Source organism: Dama dama, chromosome 21 (genome assembly GCF_033118175.1).
Source record: "Dama dama isolate Ldn47 chromosome 21, ASM3311817v1, whole genome shotgun sequence".
In the NCBI taxonomy this organism is placed as follows: domain Eukaryota; kingdom Metazoa; phylum Chordata; class Mammalia; order Artiodactyla; family Cervidae; genus Dama; species Dama dama.
In genome coordinates this window covers 62,641,742-62,663,675 of record NC_083701.1, presented here as the reverse complement: position 1 = coordinate 62,663,675, position 21,934 = coordinate 62,641,742, and the positions used below count along the sequence as shown (strand labels likewise).

The following is a 21,934-nucleotide window of genomic DNA, read 5'->3' as shown; positions in this document are numbered from 1 at the left end:
TGGGACTGTAGTTTTGAGGTGGCCATTTGCGAGCATGATTGCCCCAGGAAGCTATACAGTTTGCTCATGTTTGCTGCATCAGACTGGAACATATATTTGAGATTCCAGAGTCTTAAGTGTTGTGAGCAAAATTTAGCTGTATACCTAATGATAAAAAAAGAATTAATGCTTGCTGATTTTCAAGTTTATAGTCAAATCTTATCCATTTTTTAAAAATTATTTATTTAAAAAAAATTTTTTTAATGATTTCTGCCAATGACCTGTCATCTCTTGTCAACTAGATTTTATGTGTGTTTGAAATATAACAGTTCACATTTTGTTTAATTATTTGTGTTTTGTATTCAGTCATAATATAATATTTCCAAGGTAGAGAAGACTTTAAATGGAATCCTGAAAAGATGAAATACATCTTGTATACATGTGAATTTTTATTATTTTGATATTTCTAGTGAGCTTTTATACATTGTTCATTTCTTGACCTCCAGGGGGTATCCTTTATCTCCACCCAGGATGGGAAAGTTGCCCTTCTTTAGGACACCTTGGGCCTGTTTTTATTACTGACTCCTTCCTTCACATTGGACTTCTTGAGGGCATTTATATGATGTTTATCTTTGCTCTCCAGTGCCTAACATAGTACTTAGTAAAAGTTGATTGTGACTGAGTGAAAGCTTAAAATGAAATAGAGTAAGCTTAGCTTCCCTGGTGGCTCAGAGGTTAAACCATCTGCCTGCAGTGCAGGAGACCCGGATTCAATCCCTGAGTCGGGAAGCTCCCCTGGATAAGGAAATGGCAACCCACTCCAGTATTCTTGCCTGGAGAATCCCATGGATGGAGGAGCCTGGTAGGCTACAGTCCATGGGGTCGCAAAGAGTCGGACACGACCGAGTGACTTAACTCTAGCTTAATGTATTGAGACTGTCTCCTAAAGATAGTTGCCAAAGTAAGGTCCTGCCTGCATATTTGTTGTAGTCTGGGCTCTATATGCTGTTGTCATGATTGGTTTGGTAGATCTGTGAAGCCTCCTGAATGAACAGGCTGAAGACAAGGAGACCCTTGTAATATTTCTTCTAAGAGAATTAAACAGAGTGTAGAGGCTGGTGAAAGTGAAAGTGTTAGTCACTCATTCATGTCTGACTCTCTGCTACCCCATGGACTGTAGCCTGCCAGGCTGTTCTGTCCATGGAATTCTCCAGACAAGAATACTGGAGTGGGTAGCCTATCCCTTCTCCAGGGGATCTTCTGAACCCAGGGATCGAACCCAGGTCTCCCAAATTGGCAGCAGATTCTTTACCTTCTGAGCCTGCACAGAAGAGTCAGGGATTTACCTAGGCTGGGGTTGTACACACACAGGCACACACAGATAAATATACAAGAAGAGGTAGTGTTGTTAAGTGCCAGTAAGAAGAGTTTAAGCCGTATGTCTTTGGGGAATTCTGAAGAAAAATCGCTTCTGACTTTGATTATTAGAGAAGAGTTTTTTGTTAGTTTTGTTTCTCTAGAAAAAAGACGAGAAAAGTTTTGAAAGATGAATTAGATTTCAAGAAGCACTGATGGAGACAAACTAATGACAGCTAAGGTGATATGTAGTATAAAAGTAGGAGATTAGGTTGAGGAGATAGGAAAGGGCCAGAACTGGAGCATAATTCTTTAGGAATGTTAATGGAATTTGCGCAGAGTTTCATTTTTACCACATTGAGATTTGTTTCCTTAGGACATTTAATCCAGAATACCAGAGCTCAACCAAGGTTACTGTTTCGAAAACTGTATTGTACAGCCTGCCCTTTATTCAGGGCTTGATTGTGTACAGGCTTGGTTTTTTTAATTCTTCATACTTTTCTTCTTTTTTCTTCCTGCTCTCTGCCTACAAATAAGTCTTCTTCCCATCCTACCTCCATGCAGAGTTAAAATCACGAGTCACTCTTGAATACTTATTAGCAGTTCTATCAAAGATCTGGTGAAAAGATAGCATGGAGTTATGGACTTATGCTTTGAGAAGATAAACTCTCCCACTGATAAATAGTTAAACCACATTAATTTAGACTGTAAAGATAGATTAAAATTTACCAGGGAAGTATGGAGTAATTCTGTGAAAACTTTTTTTCTTAATCATACTTTAAATCATTTCTGGCAATACCAGGTACTTAACTATTTATGTATTACTTGTTTGTAAGTTCCGTGAAGTCACGAACCACATCTGTCTCTCTTTCTGGCTGTTTGATCCCTGGCTTGCCCTTAACATAGAAACAATACATGTTTGGTGAATAAATTAAGAATCAGTCAGTTCAGTTCAGTCACTTAGTCGTGTCTGACTCTTTGCGACCCCATGAACCGCAGCACACCAGGCCTCCCTGTCCATCACCAACTCCCAGAGTTTACCCAAACCCATGTCCATTGTGTCGATGATGCCATCCAACCATCTCATCCTCTGTCGTCCCCTTCTCCTCCTGCCCTCAATCTTTCCCAGCATCAGGGTCTTTTGCAATGAGTCAGCTTTCCGCATGAGGTGGCCAAAGATTTGGAGTTTCAGCTTCAAAATCAGTCCCTCCAGTGAACACCCAAGACTGATCTCCTTTAGGATGGACTGGTTGGATCTCCTTGCAGTCCAAGGGACTCTCAAGAGTCTTCTCCAACACGACAGTTCAAAAGCATCAATTCTTTGGCTCTCAGCTTTCTTTATGGTCCAACTCTCACATCCATACATGACTAATGGGAAAAACATAGCCTTGACTAGATGGACCTTTGTTGACAAAGGTACTTTGTTGACAAAGTAATGCTTAGTAATGCTTTTTAATATGCTGTCTAGGTTGGTCATAACTTTCCTTCCAAGGAGCAAGCGTCTTTTAATTTCATGACTGCAGTCACCATCCACAGTGATTTTGGAGCCCAGAAGAATAAAGTCAGCTACTGTTTCCACTGTTTCCCCGTCTATTTGCCATGAAGTGATGGGACCGGGTGCCATAATCTTAGTTTTCTGAATGTTGAGCTTTAAGCCAACATTTTCACTCTCCTCTTTCACTTTCATCAAGAGGCTCTTTAGTTCTTCTTCACTTCCTGTGATAAGGGTGGTGTCATCTGCATATCTGAGGTTATTGATATTTCTCCCAGCAGTCTTGATTCCAGCTTGTGCTTCCTCCAGCCCAGCGTTTCTCATGATGTACTCTGCATATACGTTAAATAAGCAGCGTGACAATATACAACCTTGACGTACTCCTTTTCCTATTTGGAACCAATCTGTTGTTCCATGTCCAGTTCTAGCTGTTGCTTCCTGACCTGCATACAGGTTTCTCAAGAGGCAGGTCAGGTGGTCTGGTATTCCCATCTCTCTCAGAATTTTCCAGTTTATTGTGATCCACACAGTCAAAGGCTTTGGCATAGGTAATAAAGCAGAAATAGATATTTTTCTGGAACTCTCTTGCTTTTTCGATGATCCAACGGATGTTGGCAATTTGATCTCTGGTTCCTCTGCCTTTTCTAAAATTAAGAATACTTATAAGCTAAAATGGAGTAGGAAATGGCAACCCACTCCAATATTCTTGCCTGGAAATTCCCATGGACAGAGGAACCTGGTGGGCTGCAGTCCCTGGGGTTGCAAAGAGTTGGACACAACTGAGCAGGCACATACAAAACAGACTCACAGACGTAGAGAACAGACTTGGGATTGCCACGGAGAAGAGGGAAAGAGGAGGGATGGACTGGGAGTTTGGGGTTAGTAGATGCAAACTATTACATTTAGCATGGATAAACAAGGCCCAACTTTATAGCACAGGGAACTATATTCAATATCCTACAATAAACCACGACTGTAAAGAATATGAAAAAGAATATATACATGTATCTATACCTGAATCACTTAGCTATGCAGAAATTAACACAATATTGTAAATCAATTATATTTCAATAAAATTAAAAAACAAAAAAAATACTTATAAGCTAATTAATCTCACTTTTACACATTCATTTAAATAAATATGTGATATATGTGGTACATATGAAATTGTATACTAAATAAAGTATGTGAGCGAGTGAGTGAAAGTTGTTCAGTCCTGTGAAAGTCTTTGAAAGTCGCAAAAAGTCACCGACTGGGACTCCATGGACTGTAGCCTGCCAGGCTCCTCTGTCCATGGAATTCTTGAGGCCAGAATACTGGAGTGGGTAGCTGTTTCCTTCTCCAGGAGATCGTCCCAACCCAGGGACTGAACACAGGTCTCCCACATTACAGGCAGATTCTTTACTGTCTGAGCCAAAAATACTGGAGTGGGTAGCCAATCCCTTCTCTAGGGGATCTTCTCGACCCAGGAATTGAACCAGGATCCCCTGTATTGCAGGTGGATTCTTTACCAGCTGAGCTACCAGGGAAGCCCTAAATAAACTATAAATATAGTCAAAAGTTGTGAAGGGTTTGAGCTCTACCCCATTTGCAAGTTAAGGTTGTCTGTTATTCCCATTTCTTTAAGAATTTTCCACAGTTTGTTGTGATCCACCTGCTGCAGTTGGCAGTCAAGTAGTTGCAACACAGAGTGTATAACGCAGAAAGTCTCCAGTGTTTGCCATCATTTGTTTAGCCTTTTATAGAGCAGTTTTGTTGACCTCTTGATCTAAACATTTAACTTTATGACAAGCCTTCATAAGACATTACAGGCTTGCTTTTGGTTCTAAAATATTTGCATTTTTTTTTTCAGTTATTCTGTAATCCCAATTGACTTCTTCCCAGTTATTAAAGATTACTGTCTCTGTTGGAAAAGGAAATGGCAACCCACTCCAGTATTCTTGCTGAGAAAATCCCATGGACAAAGGAGCCTGGTGGCCTATAGTTCATGAGGTTGCAGAGAGTCAGACATGACTGAGTGAGCACACTCTGTACTATAGTTTTTCTTATTACAAAGGGCTGTTAAGAACAATTATCAATAATTACTATATTCTTAACTCTTTTAGTTTTAAAAACAGTCTATAGCAGAGTATCACTGTACAAGTATTTGGTTTATAAGCATTGCTTATTTGTCAGGTTGTATACTTTCGAACCTCTGCCACAACCAGGTAACTAACATGTGGGAGTCAGTGTAAAAAAGTGAATGAGCTCCCCGGGTTCTAGAATCCTACACTCGCAGCTCTGTAGCTTTTGATTGAGAACCTTAGCAAGCTGTTCAACCCTTCATTTTCCTCATCTGTAAAATGGGTATACTCTTCTAACTTAATTACCATTCTAGTTGAATAAAATAATGAAAATCTTGGCACACAGTGTGCACTTTAAAATATAAACTCTCTTCCTGAAATATAAACTCTCTTCCTAAAATATAAACTCTCTTCCTAAAATATAAAGTAAAAAATCAAGTCCTATATTTATATATTACTTTAGAATTTTAAAGAGCTAGAGTAGTTTTATTCCTTGTTCCTCCTTATTCCAAATCTTCCGAATTTGTTACCAGTAAGAGTATTGAGGCTCAGATTAGTTATGTGACTTCAACTCAAGGTGACAAAACTAGTTTGCAACCAAATTTAGGTTAGAATTAAGTCCCCCCGAATCTAGCTAGTCTGTTTCTTGGTTCTCTGTTCTTTGCAGCCAATTAAGCCAACTGTGCTCTTTTCCCCATGGGGGCCCAGTGTGCAGTGGCTGCAAACAGGAGCCTCCTTGGTAGTATATGCAATCTGTTGCCTGTATAGGTTGCCCTAAGGGACCTTGGAGACAACTCTTTCTAGTGGGCATTCATGACTACCTGCTGTCCCCAGTCTATCCCTGGGTTGGGAAGATCCTCTGGAGAAGGAAATGGCAACCCACTCCAGTACCCTTGCCTGGAAAATCTCATGTACAAAGGAGCCTGATAGGCTACAGTCCATGGGATCGCAAAGAGTCAGATAGACTGAGAAACTTCACTTTCAGAAGGTCAGAGTCCCAATTAATGTTCTTTACAATAGACCATGTACATTCGACTATTCCATACAATGAGTGAAATACCTGAACAATTAGAGCTGAGACTAGAACACAATAGTGAGTTTAGGGTTTGTAGTCTCATTAAAAGAAAACCATAAAATAGTAAAATTGCCCTTGGTCCAAGTTAGTTTTGACTCAGAAGTTCTTAATATATTTTTATTACTTGTCTTTGTGGAAAATATTATATTCAAAGATGTCATATTGCACACCTGCATTTGCTTATAACTTGGTAGCGTGATAAATTGATAAGATAACTGGGTCATGTGTTAAGTTTTTTGAAAAACCAACCCAAACATAGATCCTAATAAAAGAATGTTACACATTTCCTTTTAAAGGTTAAAAAAGTATTTCTCAGGACTCTTAAATTACCATATTCTGATACCAAGGGAAAATAAAATCTGGACTTAGAGTCTTGTTTGTACTTAGAGGGTTTTCCGGACAGGAAGGCAGTCTTGATGCAATGCAGTAAGCCAGAATACCAGTGGGGCATTACAGGTGAAAATCTGCAGCTGTACCCCTTCACCACAATGTATTACAACTGTACGCTGGAATATTTCCTGTACAGAAATGGGGTTTGGTTAACTTTGTTTCCCAAGAGTAGATCACATTAAAATGTTATAAAATCATGATTTCCTGCATTTGAATACTTGTGGTTTCTCAACTGGTTCCAATATTTTAAGGTTTTCTTTCTTTCTTTCTTTTTTTTTGGTATGACTTCTATTAGTTGAAGATGTATGGAAGCTTTTCTTTTCCTTCTTCAGAATCAACTAAATAGCAGATACATATAAAAACTGGTATTATAAGCTAAAAATTTTTTATATTACATACGTATTTGTATTTTATGTCATTATTAAATGGTAGGTTTATACGTTGAAGTAGAAGCACAAAAAACTGACATACCATTATCAGGATACATTTTATTTTTAATGCAATTTTATTTTAACTATTGAAAAGTATCCCTACTCAAGTGCTTTTGTGTAATGAATATGTTTCTCTTCTTATGAATAATTGATCGTAGAAATGTTCTTCATGTTTAAAAGGACAGTTAAGTCCAGTAATAATCATAAATAGAAACCACTTCTGTATTTATAGAGGCAAAGCTGGTTTTTTAGCTTGCTACGGTTTTAATGTTTATATTGTTATTTATTTACCTTAATTTCTATAATAATATGTAGATGTCTATTTATCCTAATTTCTATAATATACAAAAATTATTCTAATTTATGTAATAATACAATGTATTATACATTGTCTCTTTCAATCATCCATCAATCCACTATTTTTTTTCTTTTTCTCTTTTTTTTGGTTGTGGTTCAATCCACTGTTTTATACTCTGACCTCACATTCTATATTTTAACTATCCACTTACCTACTCTTTAGTCATTAATTTAAAACTCTTTAATCTATCTGCCTCTAATTTTTCTAGTGCATTCCACACTGGGGAATATGTTTGGTCTTATCACCAAATATATTGACCTTGTGATAAATGTAGTGTATCCTTTTACTTGCTTAATGAGATAAGTTTCTGTTAACAAAATAAGGGTTTCACAACAATTAAATGTTTCAAAAGCTATGAACTAGGAATCTTGCAGTTTGAAAAGCCCTTTCCCCACCCAGGGGTGTAGCTCAGAGAGAATTAGAGGACACTGATGATTGAGGCAGTAGGTAACAGAAAACTTGTAAGCTCAGCAAAAGGCTCAGCAGGAGGAACTCTAGGGGATGATATGTCTACACAGACTTCAACAAGTTCCAGCGGCTTCCTGGGAAACTAGGAGGATGTGACCAAGCCCAGGTCTATGCACTTAACCCAAGCTCTGCACATGCCAAGAATGACCTCAGAAGGCCTGTGCTCTCACCTCTGGCTGACCTTAAGGCTCTGTATAAGCAGGAAGGGAAGGTCAAGGCAGAGTTGAAGGCATGCCTTAACAGGCACACAGAGCCACTTGGAAGAGACTAGATATGCCTGTTTCCAGGCCTTTAAGGAAGTCTCTGTCTAATCATTAACTGATCATTAAGCTCACCAAGTAGAGATTTCAGTGACCACATGACAGACATTTTAGAATTAATTCATAAATGTTAGTAACAACAACAACAACAAAATGAGAACAAATAGTGACAAACTCTGGAGGAAGAGGATCTGATTTCCACAGTTGCCATTATTTATTAATAATATGATAATAGTAACATAGTTAATAATATTCATTGATATAATAAAATTTTCTATCATTTAAAATGTCCAGTTTCCAACAAAGAAGTATGCACTCTGCAAAGAAACAAGAAAGTATGGCCCATATACAGAGGAAGAAAGCAATCAGTAGTAACTGTCCCTCAGATGCCCAGATGTCATCCTTACTGGATGAAGACTTGAACTGTCTATTTTAAGCATGTTCAAAAAAGCCTAAAGAAAGCCTTGTATAAAGGACTAAAGAGAAATATGAGAATGATGTCTCCCCAAATAGAGACTATCAATTTTAAAAGAAAAGATAGAAATTGTAAAGAAAAAATGAAATCCCAGAAATACGAGAATGATGTCTCCCCAAATAGAGAGTATCAATTTTAAAAGAAAAGATAGAAGTTGTAAAGAAAAAATGAAATCCCAGAAATACAACAATGATGTCTCCCCAAATAGAGAGTATCAATTTTAAAAGAAAAGATAGAAGTTGTAAAGAAAAAAATGAAATCCCAGAGTTGAAAAGTGTAAGTGAAATGAAAAATTTGCTGGAGGGGCTCAATTACAGATTTGAACAGGCAGAAGAAAGAAGCAGTAGGTTTAAAGATAAGTCCACTGAGATGATTGAGTGTAGAGAACAGAAAGAAAAAAGGATGAAAACAAGTGACCAGAGCCTTAGAGACTGTGGAATACCATCAAGTTTACCAATATGTGCATGCTGGGAGGCCTGGAAGGAAAGGAGAGAAAGGAGAATAAAGACTGAAAATCTAATGACCAAACACTTCCCAAATTTAATTTAAGACATTAGTCTACACATCCAGGAAGTTTAGTGAACTTAGACAAAACTCAATGATTTCTGTACCAAACAGTCAAACTACAAAAAACCTTGATTGCAGCTGGAGATAAGTGACTTAGCACATGTAAGCGATCTCACTAAGATTAACAGCTGATTTCTCATCAGCAACCATGGAGAACAGGGGAAGAGAGAGAACATATTCAAAGTGCTGAAAGTAAAAGACTGCTAAAGAGAAAATGATTGCCAAATTAAGTAACTATAAACAACTGGGATAAATTGTAAGGGTCAAAATGTATTCTGCATTCAGATTTCTAAGAATCCATTGTAAAGAAACTGCAACTGGATATTGTAAATGATTCATTACGGGGCTGTTTTTCTCCTTTAACCTAAAGGTTAAAGAGCAAAGGATTTATAGGCAAAAGGTCTGCCACTTACTAAGTGTGTAACCTTGAACATATTACCTAACTTCTGTAGCCACAGTTCACTTATCTGTAAAATGGGAATAATGTGTTCCTTGCTAAGATAATATACAAAAAGAAAAACTTTGTAAATTGTAAAAGGTTATTTTTCTACCACAGCTTCCATCAGTATTTTTATTACTGGGGCTTCCCTGGTAGCTCAGACAGTAAAGAATCTGCCCACAATGTGGGAGACCTAAGTTTGATCCCTGGGTTGGGAAGATCCCCTGGAGAAGGAAATGGCAACCTACTCCAGTATTCTTACCTGGAAAATTCCATGGACGGAGGAGCCTGGAGGGCTGCAGTCCATGGCATCACAGAGTTGGATGTGACTGAGCGACTAACATACTACGAAAATCATTAGTAATGATGGGAAAAGCAAACTGTTTTAGCCCTATTATGCTTACCTGTTAATTGGTATCTGTTAATTGGTATCCCAGGAAATCTGGGTATGTGGTGGAAGGAATGATAAAGATGGTATCCTCTGTTGTAACCAACCCTTAATAACTTACTCCTGAATGGCAGCTCCAGTGTTGTACTCACTGACCAGCCCTGCACAGTCAGCTAAGCTCTCTATCTTGTCATAAGATAATGGAAGGGACAGTTGAATCAGATTGATAGATTATTTCACTTGCTAATACTACCATCTCTTTAATATGTACATAATTACAGGGAATGCACTTCCTTTGTATCCTTTTCTTAGGTTGATTGGTGGCACTGAGTGGGCAAAGGGGCAATGAATGGTCCAACTTTACCAACCCCTGGACAAAGAATTCAGAACTGTTTATCTATGAGGAGAGATGGGCAGTTGCTACCCTGCTAATAGTCTTGGCAGTACTATTAAGTAATAAAAAACAAATTAAGTGCCAAAATATTCTTTGTACCAAAAATATTTTTAAATGGCCAACACACATGCACATCTTCCCAAGTTAGCCATCAAATGGAAACAAATTGTGGAATCATATTTTAAATGCAAGAATACATGTGCTTTTACCAACTGGCAGATATACAACCTAAAATATATTTCTATGCAAAGACCACATATGCTTAGAGTACAGTTTATTATGTATGGCTGGCTAATTTTTTAGGTCCTGTCAAATAATGGATAGGAAAACAAAATGTAATAAAAATATATATAATCTTGACAGTCATTTGAAATGTACCATGTGTTACATGTGGAATGTTTTCCAGTGAAACCAATTTACTTGTTCCCACTTCCCATGACTCAGTACTAGATACTTAGGCTCTCTAAACTATTTTTTGGCAACCAAACGTTCTTGAAGTAGTCATCTTTCCTTCAAGTTATTCAGTGCAAGCATTAATAATAAATCCTCAGTTTTGATATGTAACTAAAGATCATTGACATCATCTCTTTCAAAGCTAAAAGCACAAAATAAAGCTATTTTTAAATAGATCACACAAAATAGACCACAGATTTATTCCTGAGAATAATTGTTGTTTAGTCACTAAGTTGTGTCCTACTCTTTTGCAACCCTATGGACTGTACACCCTTCCAGGCTCCTCTGTCCATGGGATTTTCCAGCCAAGAATATAAGAGTGGGTTGCCATTTCCTTCTCCAGGAGATCTTCTCAGCCCAGGGATCGAACCTGCATCTCCTGCATTGGAAGGCAAATTCTTTACCCCTGAGCCACCAGGGAATAATTGCTGCCATATGAAGCACAGTGTGACCACATTAGATTTTTAGTTTAATTATGTTACTTCTAACCTGGAGATTAGTAATGTCTACTTCCAACTGAATGGTAAAGGAAGATTAGTGAGCAAATGAAAAGTTTGGTAAAATTGGGTATGATCACAAAATAATTTGAAAGGAAAGCACAATATATAAAACAAGACCTTTTTAGAGTAGAAAACTGTAAACAAAAAAAGATTTTTTTTTCAGCACCTATCTTCATTGGTAAATTTTTAAATTATTTTTTGCGCATATACATGTGTAGATTCTGTGCCATGAGTTTATTGGAGAAATAGCTAGAATTCATTAAGAACACACAGAATGCACCCAGGCCTCAGGAAGGAGCAACAGGTTACTCCTGAAGTCATAACCATTGTCCCTACCTCCTAAATGAGATCTCAATTCCAACACATGCCTCACTTCTCTCTTTCCTACTCACTCCCTGAACTGAGATTTCTCCCCCGCTTGTCTGGATTCTTGTCTTGTCAAGAATCGCTTAGAAGAAATAGAGTAGCCATCACAGTCAATGAAAGAGTCTGAAATGCGGTACTTGGATGCAGTCTCAAAAACGACAGGATGATCTCTGTTCTTTTCCAAGGCGAACCATTCAATATTACAGTAATCCAAGTCTACACCCCAAGCAGTAATGCTGAAGAAGCTGAAGTTAAATGGTTCTATGAAGACCTATAAGACCTTCTAGAATTAACGCCCAAAAAAGATGTCCTTTTTGTTATATGGGACTGAAATGCATAAGTAGGAAGTGAAGAAATACATGGAGTAACAGGCAAATTTTGCCTTGGAGTACAGAATGAAGCAGGGCAAAGGCTAATAGAGTTCTGCTAAGAGAACACACTGGTCATAGCAAACTCCCTCTTCCAAAAATACAAGAGAAGACTCTACACATGGACATCACCAGATGGCCAACAGTGAAATCAGATTGATTATATTCTTTGCAGCCAAAGATGGAGAAGCTCTATACAGTCAGCAAAAACAAGACTGGGAGCTGACTGTGGCTCAGATCATGAACTCCTTATTGCCAAATTCAGACTTAAATTGAAGAAAGTAGGGAAAACCACTAGACCATTCAGGTGTGACCTAAATCAAATTCCTAACAATTATACAGTGGAAATGAGAAATAGATTTAAGGGACTGGATCTGATAGACAGAGGGCCTGATGAACTATGGACAGAGGTTCGTGACACTCTACAGGAGACAGGGAGCAAGACCATCCCCAAGAAAAAGAAATGCAAAAAACCAAAATGGCTGTCTGAGGAGGCCTTACAAATCGTTGCGAAGAGAAGCAAAAAGCAAAGGAGAAATGGAACGATATACCCATTTGAATGCAGAGTTCCAAAGAATAGCAAGAAGAGATAAGAAAGCCTTCCTCAGTGATCAATGCAAAAAAAATAGAGGAAACAGTTGAATGGGAAAGACTAGAGATCTCTTCAAGAAAATTAGAGATACCAAGGGAATATTTCATTAAAAGATTGGCTCAGTAAAGGACAGAAATGGTATGGACCTAACAGAAGCAGAAGATATTAAGAAGAGGTGGCAAGAATACACAGAAGAACTGTACAAAAGAGATCTTTACGACCCAGATAATCATGATGGTGTGATCACTCACCTAGAGCCAACATCCTGGAATGTGAAGTCAAGTGGGCCTTAGGAAGCATCACTACGAACAAAGCTAGTGGAGGTGATGGAATTCCAGTTGAGCTATATCAAATCCTAAAAGATGATGCTGTGAAAGTGCTGCACTCAATATGTCAGCAAATTTGGAAACCTCAGCAGAGGCCACAGGACTGGAAAAGGTCAGTTTTCATTCCAATCCCAAAGAAAGGCAATGCCAAAGAATGCTCAAACTACTGCACAATTGCACTCATCTCACATGCTAGTAAAGTAATGCTCAAAATTCTCCAAGCCCAGCTTCAACAATACCTGAACCGTGAACTTCCAGACTTTCAAGCTGGATTTAGAAAAGGCAGAGGAACCAGAGGTCAAATTGCCAACATCCGCTGGATCATCAAAAAACCAATAGAGTTCTAGAAAAACATCTACTTCTGCTTTATTGACTATGCCAAAGCCTTTGACTGTGTGGATCACAATAAACTGTGGAAAATTCTGAAAGAGATGGGAATACTAGACCACCTGACCTGCCTCTTGAGAAACCTCTATGCAGGTAAGGAAGCAACAGCTAGAACTGGACATGGAACAACAGACTGGTTCCAAATAAGAAAAGGAGTACGTAAAGGCTGTATATTGTCACGCTGCTTATTTAACGTATATGCAGAGTACATCATGAGAAACGCTGGGCTGAAGGAAGCACAAGCTGGAATCAAGATTGGCGGGAGAAGTATGAATAACCTCAGATATGCAGATGACACCACCCTTATGACAGAAAGTAAAGAAGAACTAAAGAGCCTCTTGATGAAAGTGAAAGAGGAGAGTGAAAACGTTGGCTTAAAGCTCAGCATTCAGAACACTAAGATCATGGCATCTGGTCCCATCACTTCATGGCAAATAGAGAAACAGTGGAAACAATGTCAGACTTTATTTTAGGGGGCTCCAAAATCACTGCAGATGGTGATTGCAGCGAAATAAAAAGATACTTACTCCTTGGAAGAAAAATTATGACCAACCTAGATAGCATATTAAAAAGCAGAGACATACTACTTTGCCAACAAAGGTCCTTCTAGTCAAGGCTATGGTTTTTCCATTAGTCATGTATGAATGTGAGAGTTGGACTATAAAGAAAGCTGAGCACTGAAGAATTGACACTTTTGAACTGTGGTGTTGGAGAAGACTCTTGAGAGTCCCTTGGAGTGCAAGGAGATCCAACCAGTCCATCCTAAAGGAGATCAGTCCTGGGTGTTCATCGGAAGGACTGATGTTGAAGCTGAAACTCCAATACTTTGGCCACCTGATGCAAAGAGCTGACTCATTTGAAAAGACTCTGATGTTGGGAAAGATTGAAGGCGAGACGAGAAGGGGACGACAGAGGATGAAATGGTTGGATGGCATCGCTGACTCAATGAACATGAGTTTGAGTAAACTCCAGGAGTTGGTGATGGACAGGGAGGCCTGGCGTGCTGCAGTCTGTGGGGTCACGAAGAGTCGGAACGACTGAGCAACTGAACTGAACTGACTGTCTGGAGACTGATTTATATCCCTTTTTTCCTGCTGTTCCCAAACCTCCTTCCTCCTCTGCTTCCCAGACTTTTCCATTGAGCCCTTTGGAACACTTACTCAATGACTAGTGAACTTTCAAAGTCCTCGGCCTCCTGTTCAAGAATTTCCTCTCCTCTTTCTTCGTAAATGAAATTCTGCTGTCCTCTGGGATTCTGTGCACCACTGTAACCCCCTGAGGTGTGAGTGGTTTGTTCTCCCACATCACTTTTGCCTCGGGCTCAGGAAATAAAATGATCTGCTGTTCACCTGTGCCACTTGCCTGCACTCTTCTCCCCTCCTGTAAAAACCTCCTGCTTCCTGGAGACTTGTTGCACCCGATTGTATCCTCCTCACCCCTCTCTGTTGTTGCCACCTGCTGACTATTTGGTCATTCTCCCTCATCCTCAGAAGTCTTCAGCCCATGGCGTCTGGCCTTTCTCTTCACAGCCATCAGCATCCATGTAAAAGAGCCAGCCAGGACCCCAGCTTGAGCTCCTCACTCTAGTGCTCTCCTCCTCTGCTCCATCTAAGTGCTCACTCCCACGCACCAGCCCTGGAACGTGTCAACATCCCAGCCTGCCCCTCCTCCTAAATCATTCATTCCAGCATCCTAATCTTACTAGCAATCTTTCCATCTCTCCAGTGTGCTCACTCGGCAAGCCCCACTACCATCATTCATTAAACTTTTATGCATAGAAACTAAACAGTTCTCTGCTTTCTTGCTATCCATCAGCTTACTCTGTTCTCATATCCCTTTCTAAACAGTTTATATTCTTAATTCATCATTTAAAACACCTTCTTGAGAATAAGTACTATAAGCTTCTTTGCTGTCTTTCCATTGCACTCTCTTGATGAAAGGTTAAGGCTGGTTGAATCTACAGCTATGTATCAACACAGTTAACTCCCTCTTCCACATTCTAGAAGAGCCAACTCCATTCTCAGGATTTCCACTTAGATGGCTCATTGGTGCCTCCAACTCAGCTTGTCCAAAAGTGAACTTAGATTCTCCCCTCCTCCACCCAATACATACCACAAACCTATTCCCCAACAGGATACATCAGTCTTACTCATACCAGTAAATGACATCAGTACCAATACAGTTGCTTGGTCCAGAAACCTGGGAGTCATCCTTAACTCTTCCGTCTCCAATATCTAATCAGTCAACAAATTTTTATGTCTCAAGAATCTCCCACATACCACCAACCATACCATAATCCATCTAGTTTGTAGCATAGACCACTGTCCTAACTTCTTAATTATCTGTTCATATTCTTGCTCATCTCATTCTCTTCTAACAGATTCTCTACACAGTATCCAGAAGCTTTTAAAAATATAAATTTGGCTTTAAGCATTGCTCCTTTGCTTAAAACCCTTCAAAGATATCTCAGAAACACTAAGATAAAGTCTAGAATCCTTATCAACTAAAATAATTTTGTTTTTATTACTCACTTTTCACCAATGAGGAGACCAAGACTCAGAGTCATTAAATAAGGTGCTCAAGGTCTCAGAGTGGTGATTAAGGGTCATGGCCAGAATTTTATCCAATGAAATACCAACAAGATTTTTTTCTTTTTATGATGAAGAAATTTTAAAAATAAAGATTATGTGGTTTATAAATTTGTGGCTTAATATGTATTTTAGTAAACAGTTGACTAAAATTACCTTTAAAGTGTTTAATTGTACTGAGTATTTTTGTCAGCTTTTCTTTTGAGGTTTTCAAGACAAAAATGTTCTTAAAATGGTGGAAAGGATTCATATATGACTTTTGTAAATACACTTATAGGCACACAATTTTAAATTTTTTCAACAGAGTTTCATTTGGAAGCTTCATTTATTGATACCCCTTTATTAACCAAGGAAAATAGGGGTTATAACGGAAAATCTGACAAACACACAACACATACTTTAGGATGTATGTCTATAGTAGTTCTCTACTGTTTCCTAATTTTGAGAGTAGCCTGGAATGTTGTGATTGAAGTATATAACCACAGAGCTGGCCTCACACAAAATTGTGAACAAAATAAAATTTTTCTTTGGCTTTCTTCCAAGTCTCTCTTTTTGAACTTTCAGTTTCTCCTTCCCTAAGCCCCAGTGTTGGTACAGTTCACTTTCATTCCCCTTAAACTACCTAATGGCTTCCCACAATGGTTCCCAGCTTGTTTTGCCTTTTATTATGGATCTATTCCAACTCCCTCCTGTACATCAAAACTTAGTAGTGCTTTTCTCTTAAGGTCTCACTCTGCTTTCCAATGTGACAGCCAATTTTCCTAAGCTATTTTACATTAATTTTAATGGGGAACTTCTGGAGACAATACCAGAAACAAGTCTTTTTTTCATTCCATTTGGTACGTAACCTTACTATAAAGATGATTTTTGAACTTTATGTTCTGTTAATTTACTACTAATAAAAAAAAAATAAGTGTGTTAAATATGTATTTTCCAAACTCATTTGCCCTCTCCCATGAGATTCTTATGTGTCTCACCTCACTTCCCACATCTTATCCTTAACTGATAAAGGACTGACTTACTGGCAGTCTAGAAAGGAGTTCGGCAAGGAGATATTCCTTTATCTCTCAAATAATAGCCATCATTCAGGAACACATCTTAATAGATATACAGCAGAAAACCATGTTGAACTATGATTAAAAACTTCCTGAACATCCAGATTCAAGGTTTATTCTTTCACAAGTCCAACCCATTGTTGAGAAATCTAACAAGCAGGACTCTTATTCACAACCTACCTGATTCTTTTAACAATGCTCAAGCTTCTAAGTTTTGATGTATAGGAGAGAGTTGAAATAGATCCGTAATAAAAGAAGTGCTCTTTGCACATGAGAAGGATAAATACTTAGTAACTGACATTTCTTAAGCTTTTATTGTGTGCTATTAAATAGAATGTTTGTCTCTTTTAATCCTCACAACAATTCATGAGCCAGTTCTGTTGTTATGCTCTTTTTAGGGATATGAATACTAATGTTAGGAAAATTAATTTGCCCAAGAACCCATAGCTAATGGAGCTAAGAATTTAGGAATTGAATCCCATTAGATGTAACTCCAGAGTTTGTGCTTTAATCTTCTGTACTTCTCTTTGGGGAATTTTTAGTGTGCCAGAGATGGACTGAATCACTCAGAATGTGTTTATTCGTTCATTCATTCATGAATTATTCATTCATTTATTCAGCAACTTTTTTTGAACATTCACTGTATACAGTTTGGCACGTGCTGTGAAAATCCAAAGCTTAGCCAAATGGAAATCATTCCCTCAAAGAATGTGTCTATCAGGGAAAATGTCATGTATAGAAATAACTGTAACATGAGGTGTATAGTGATAAGAGCTATGAAACAGATTCCCATTTTAAAAAACTATTGGAGTTTAGAAAAGGGAAAGCATTTCTCCATCTGGGAGGTGAAAGGGCTCAAAGAAAGGTGGTATTTCATTTGGACCTTGATAAATGGAAAAGATTTAAACATTACACAATGAGAAACCAAAGATGCTATAGGTATTTAAGACTGAGAGATAATATAGGAACAAAGACCCAGCGAGAAGAAAGTTAGAAAAATGTGTGTGTCTTGGAAAGCAAGAAGGAGGAGAATTTCAAGAAATGGTGACTGTAGATTTTATTGACATGTCACTTGTCCTTATCACCAACCAAAACATGTTGCATTTCATCACTGTTAGCCTCTTAGACATATCCATTTTGTGCCCCTTTCTTCCGTTTAGCTCATCTCCATACATGGATGCTCAAGTCACTGCTTGAAGGAAAAGAAACTATTATAGATGGAGGTAAAATTTATTCCCATTCAAAGATTAAGAATTGCTTTAAGAAAGAAAGATTAAGGAGAAGTCTGTTCATTCAGAAAGCATCTACTAAATATACTGTTATTTCCCCCAAACTGCTAGATGCTAATATGTTTTAAAAGAATATGCAATTTTTGCTTCAAGGATCACAGGGTCAGCTAAAGGAGACAAACATGAATAAGGAATTGCAAAGTATAATGACCTCTGTGGTTGAGGAGTGTGGTAGATATGGAAATGACACAAGAAAGGTAGTGATCAACTCTGAGAATGGTCATAATTAGGAAATTCCTTGTTCATTTTAATGATTGTACAGATTCCATTCTATAGATCTACATGTTATATTGAATCTCATATTGACAGATATTTTAATATTGCCACTTTCTCATTCATATAGTACTGAAGTAAATCCACACACATACACAAATCCTTGCATTGGAATATCTGTAAAACAAATCCTTAGATGTGTCCTTCGAAGAGTTTAATATATATTGCCAAATTATTCTCCAAAGATACTGGGTAGAAATGCTTTTTTTCCCCCCACACCTGTTCAGAAATTAGAACTGTCAGTCTTTTCAAACTGCCACATTAATAAATAAAAATATTACATTATTGCTTTAATTTGAATTTCTTTAAGTATTAATGAAGTTGAGTATCTTTTCATGTTTACTGACTGGTTATATCTTTTCTTCTGTGAATTAATTGCTGTCCAAATCTGGAATTTTACCTTATGCAGACGAATAGCCTGTTGATGTTTTATGAATGCTTACAGAAGATATTAGACTTTGGTCAGAAACAAAGAATATCATTGCTTGTGGCACAGCAGACAGCATGAACATCATCTTTGTATTGGTTCCTCTTGCCCCCAAGTCCCAGAGGGATATGCAGAAAGGCCCCCAGGGTTTTCTTGGCATGCAGTAGATAAATGGCACAGCATGGAACATGGAGCTTGTCAAATCCACCCATTTTAGAGCAAGTCTGCTCTTTGTCCTGGAAAGAAACTTTACCTCATCGCTCAAGGATGCTTCCTACAAACACAACCTGAGAAATGGCCCCAGTTAATAGCTTTCAGGGCCTTGCATCTTTTGCATACCTGGCAAGAATATGCAGGGACATTCAGGGCCTCTTCCAACAACTGTCTTTGCTTACTTTTCTATATGCTTACTTATCACTTTCTCATTGATTTATAAGAGTTCTCTGCTATCACAACAGAGACCCAAGATCTGTCATTAAATATTACCTGTTTTTATCCTAGCTTGCTTTTTATTAATTTTGATGTTACCAGTTGTGAAGTTTGTTTGTCTTACCATCCTTGGGTTTCATGCCACACACAGAAAAGTTTACCCTATTATGATATAAATATTAACTGATTTTTTTCCCCTTATGCTCTCAGTTTTTAGCCTTTAAAGTCTTAACATTTTGATCCTTTTGAAATTTACCTTGTTAAAGGAATCATGTAGGGACCCACTTTGTTTTACCAGGCTAACCAGTCCTTGCAACCTCATTTTCTGTCTCTCCCCTACTTGTTTGAAATAGTACCTTCATTATATACTAAGATTTATCTGTACTTATATTTTATTATTCTTATTTCTATTCTTCTATTTGTATGTTACTACTCTAACCTTATCTTTAGCTTTAATGAGTATAGCTTTGTAACACATTTAACATCCGGTAGAATTAATTCCCCATTCTTTCTCCTTTATTTAAAAACTTTCTTGACTGTTTTCACATATTATTCTTGAGTGGACCTTTTAAAATAAAGTAGGTAAACAGGATGAATATAACTATGAAAATAAATCCTAAATTACTGTCCTTTATACTTATTTCCCCTTTTAAGTTGTAACTTTTATGAAGATTTGGTTTGCATGTCAACAAATACAAAAGCATAGTTTCTCTTTGCAACTTCTAAAATCTTCTTTCTTTTAATATAGATTCCTTGTAGTTTGGAATACTGGGATGAACTCCAGAAGGTTTTTGTTGCATTTCGAGAATTTAGTCTGTCTGAAAGCAAAGTTTGTGAACTGCAATTGCCAGATATCAATCTTGTGAACGACCAGAAGAAACTGGTATCCTCAGATCTTTGGAGAATTGTCTTGAACAGCAGCCAAAATGGAGCTGATGACCAAAGGTAACTCTGAGAAAAGTGAAAAATGAAATAATGGCGTTGTACTAGGAAATCATAGTCAAATCATCTTGTCTAGTGGCCCCTCATTTAGCTATATCTCAGCTCTCTAGCAGCTGCATCTGTCGGAACTACGCATGAAAACCAGGAAGCGAGGTAGAAGCTGATGTTTCAAAGCCTGTGTATTAAAATTCCTGTGTTTTACTGTGAGCTCTCCCAGAGTGCTTGTTCCTTAAATATAAAAGGAAAAGAGAGCAAAAGGCAAACTACAAAGATCCAGTTATCCTGAACTAAAAACCTTAGAGGAAAAGAGCCATACGCACTTCAGGAGACTCTTAATGACAGTCATCAGTACATGTAAATGGTTAACCATGGGGCATTAAAAGAGAGTTTAAGTAAATAATTGTCTCCTTCTGAAAAGATAAATTTTGGATATATTTCCTTCCTACGTGGTTTTAAAAGAAAAACCTTTAAAAGACAGACCTCCAGACATTAGGAAAACTTGGCTAACCAAAGTAATTTATACTCAAAGGATTTCAGATAGCCAAAGCTTTATCCAGCTCTTGAATCTGTCTGTCTGTAATGTATCTTGAGAGCTATAGACTTCAGGTATTCTGAATCATGTCCCTAGAACTTCCTATTCCACACCTCCTGCAGTATATCTGGTTAGTGACAAAAGAGACAAATTGTTCCCACTTGCAGTGTTTGCTTGCTTAATACAGCCACTAAATTAGAGAAAAAATGGCTTCAGCCATGTGTTCTTCAGCGCTCCTTCAGGATTACATACCTGTTACGTCTTTCTGTTCATGCTCTCATAATGACAAGAGAAAGATGCTGAGTCACCATAAGTGGAACAGTTCCTTGCCCGTGTGATCTGTGTGCTGTGGGCCCGTATGCTCTTGCTGTCCTTCACTGTCAGCGTCCTACCTTTGAATTCTGACGGATTCGCTTTAGCATCATCTTATTCCTTATGTATAATCCCTCCCTCCCTCCCTTTCTTTCCCAAGCACCATTTTGACACTAACAGAGAAGGAAAAAAACAAACAAACAAACAAAAACAAAATCCACCATTCCAACACCTTGCACTGAACTGTTTTCTCTTTTTTTCACCTTTATTTTTGCCATCATTGTATGCCTTTACAGGGTCATAATCATAGCATACCATTTTGTATTCTGATTCCTGTTTTATATTATAGATAGTTGTGAATACTTTCTCTTTCATAATTTGTAATAATATGTGTTCCTTGAAGAACATTTGGGAAATAAAATAATACCACTACCCATCATCATATCACACAATACAAACCTCTGTTCACATTTTACTCAGTAGCCTCACAGTCTTATTTTCATTGATTACTTTGTTTGCTTAATAATAATATGTCTTATACTTTATTTATACTCTATTTCTATTTTTATACTGTATTTCTAGGTCATTTGGGCTCTTTAAAAATAATTACTTTCCTAGTATATTACCTACTAAAGTATGACAGGTAAAAATACGTTAGAGGAGTAGGGTGTTGATTTTACATGTATGAAATGCAGCTGTGAAAAGAACACCCGTCCTGTGAGGAGTTAGCAGGTGGATAGAAAGATTGCCTCTTCTAAGCGTAAATTACCTAGTCAGAAACCAGGAAATCTCAGAAAACAGAGCTATTGGTAATGAAATTGATTTAAAAACAACTGTTTTATTATTAGTATCGTTAGACATCATTTCTTGATTCTAATAATGAAAGAATACATTTTTATCAATTGAACAGGTTAATTCCTTTGAATCTGAAACATTCATAAAAATCTAGCAGTGCAGAAA

At 37.7% G+C, this 21,934-nt stretch overlaps 1 protein-coding gene and 1 non-coding gene across 10 annotated transcripts in view; both read left to right on the top strand.

Moving 5' to 3' along the window:
• The window catches only part of VPS13B (vacuolar protein sorting 13 homolog B), a 771,473-nt gene that overhangs the window by 644,568 nt on the left and 104,971 nt on the right, over positions 1-21,934 (top strand). For all 9 annotated transcript variants that reach the window (XM_061123681.1, XM_061123682.1, XM_061123678.1 and 6 more), the window contains one exon: positions 19,937-20,133. In XM_061123681.1, the coding sequence (XP_060979664.1) occupies positions 19,937-20,133 (197 nt within the window). The remainder of the gene's footprint in view (positions 1-19,936; positions 20,134-21,934) is intronic.
• LOC133042905 (small nucleolar RNA SNORA70) lies at positions 5,552-5,686 on the top strand. Its single transcript, XR_009689610.1, has one exon. It is a non-coding gene; the product is annotated as a small nucleolar RNA SNORA70 (small nucleolar RNA).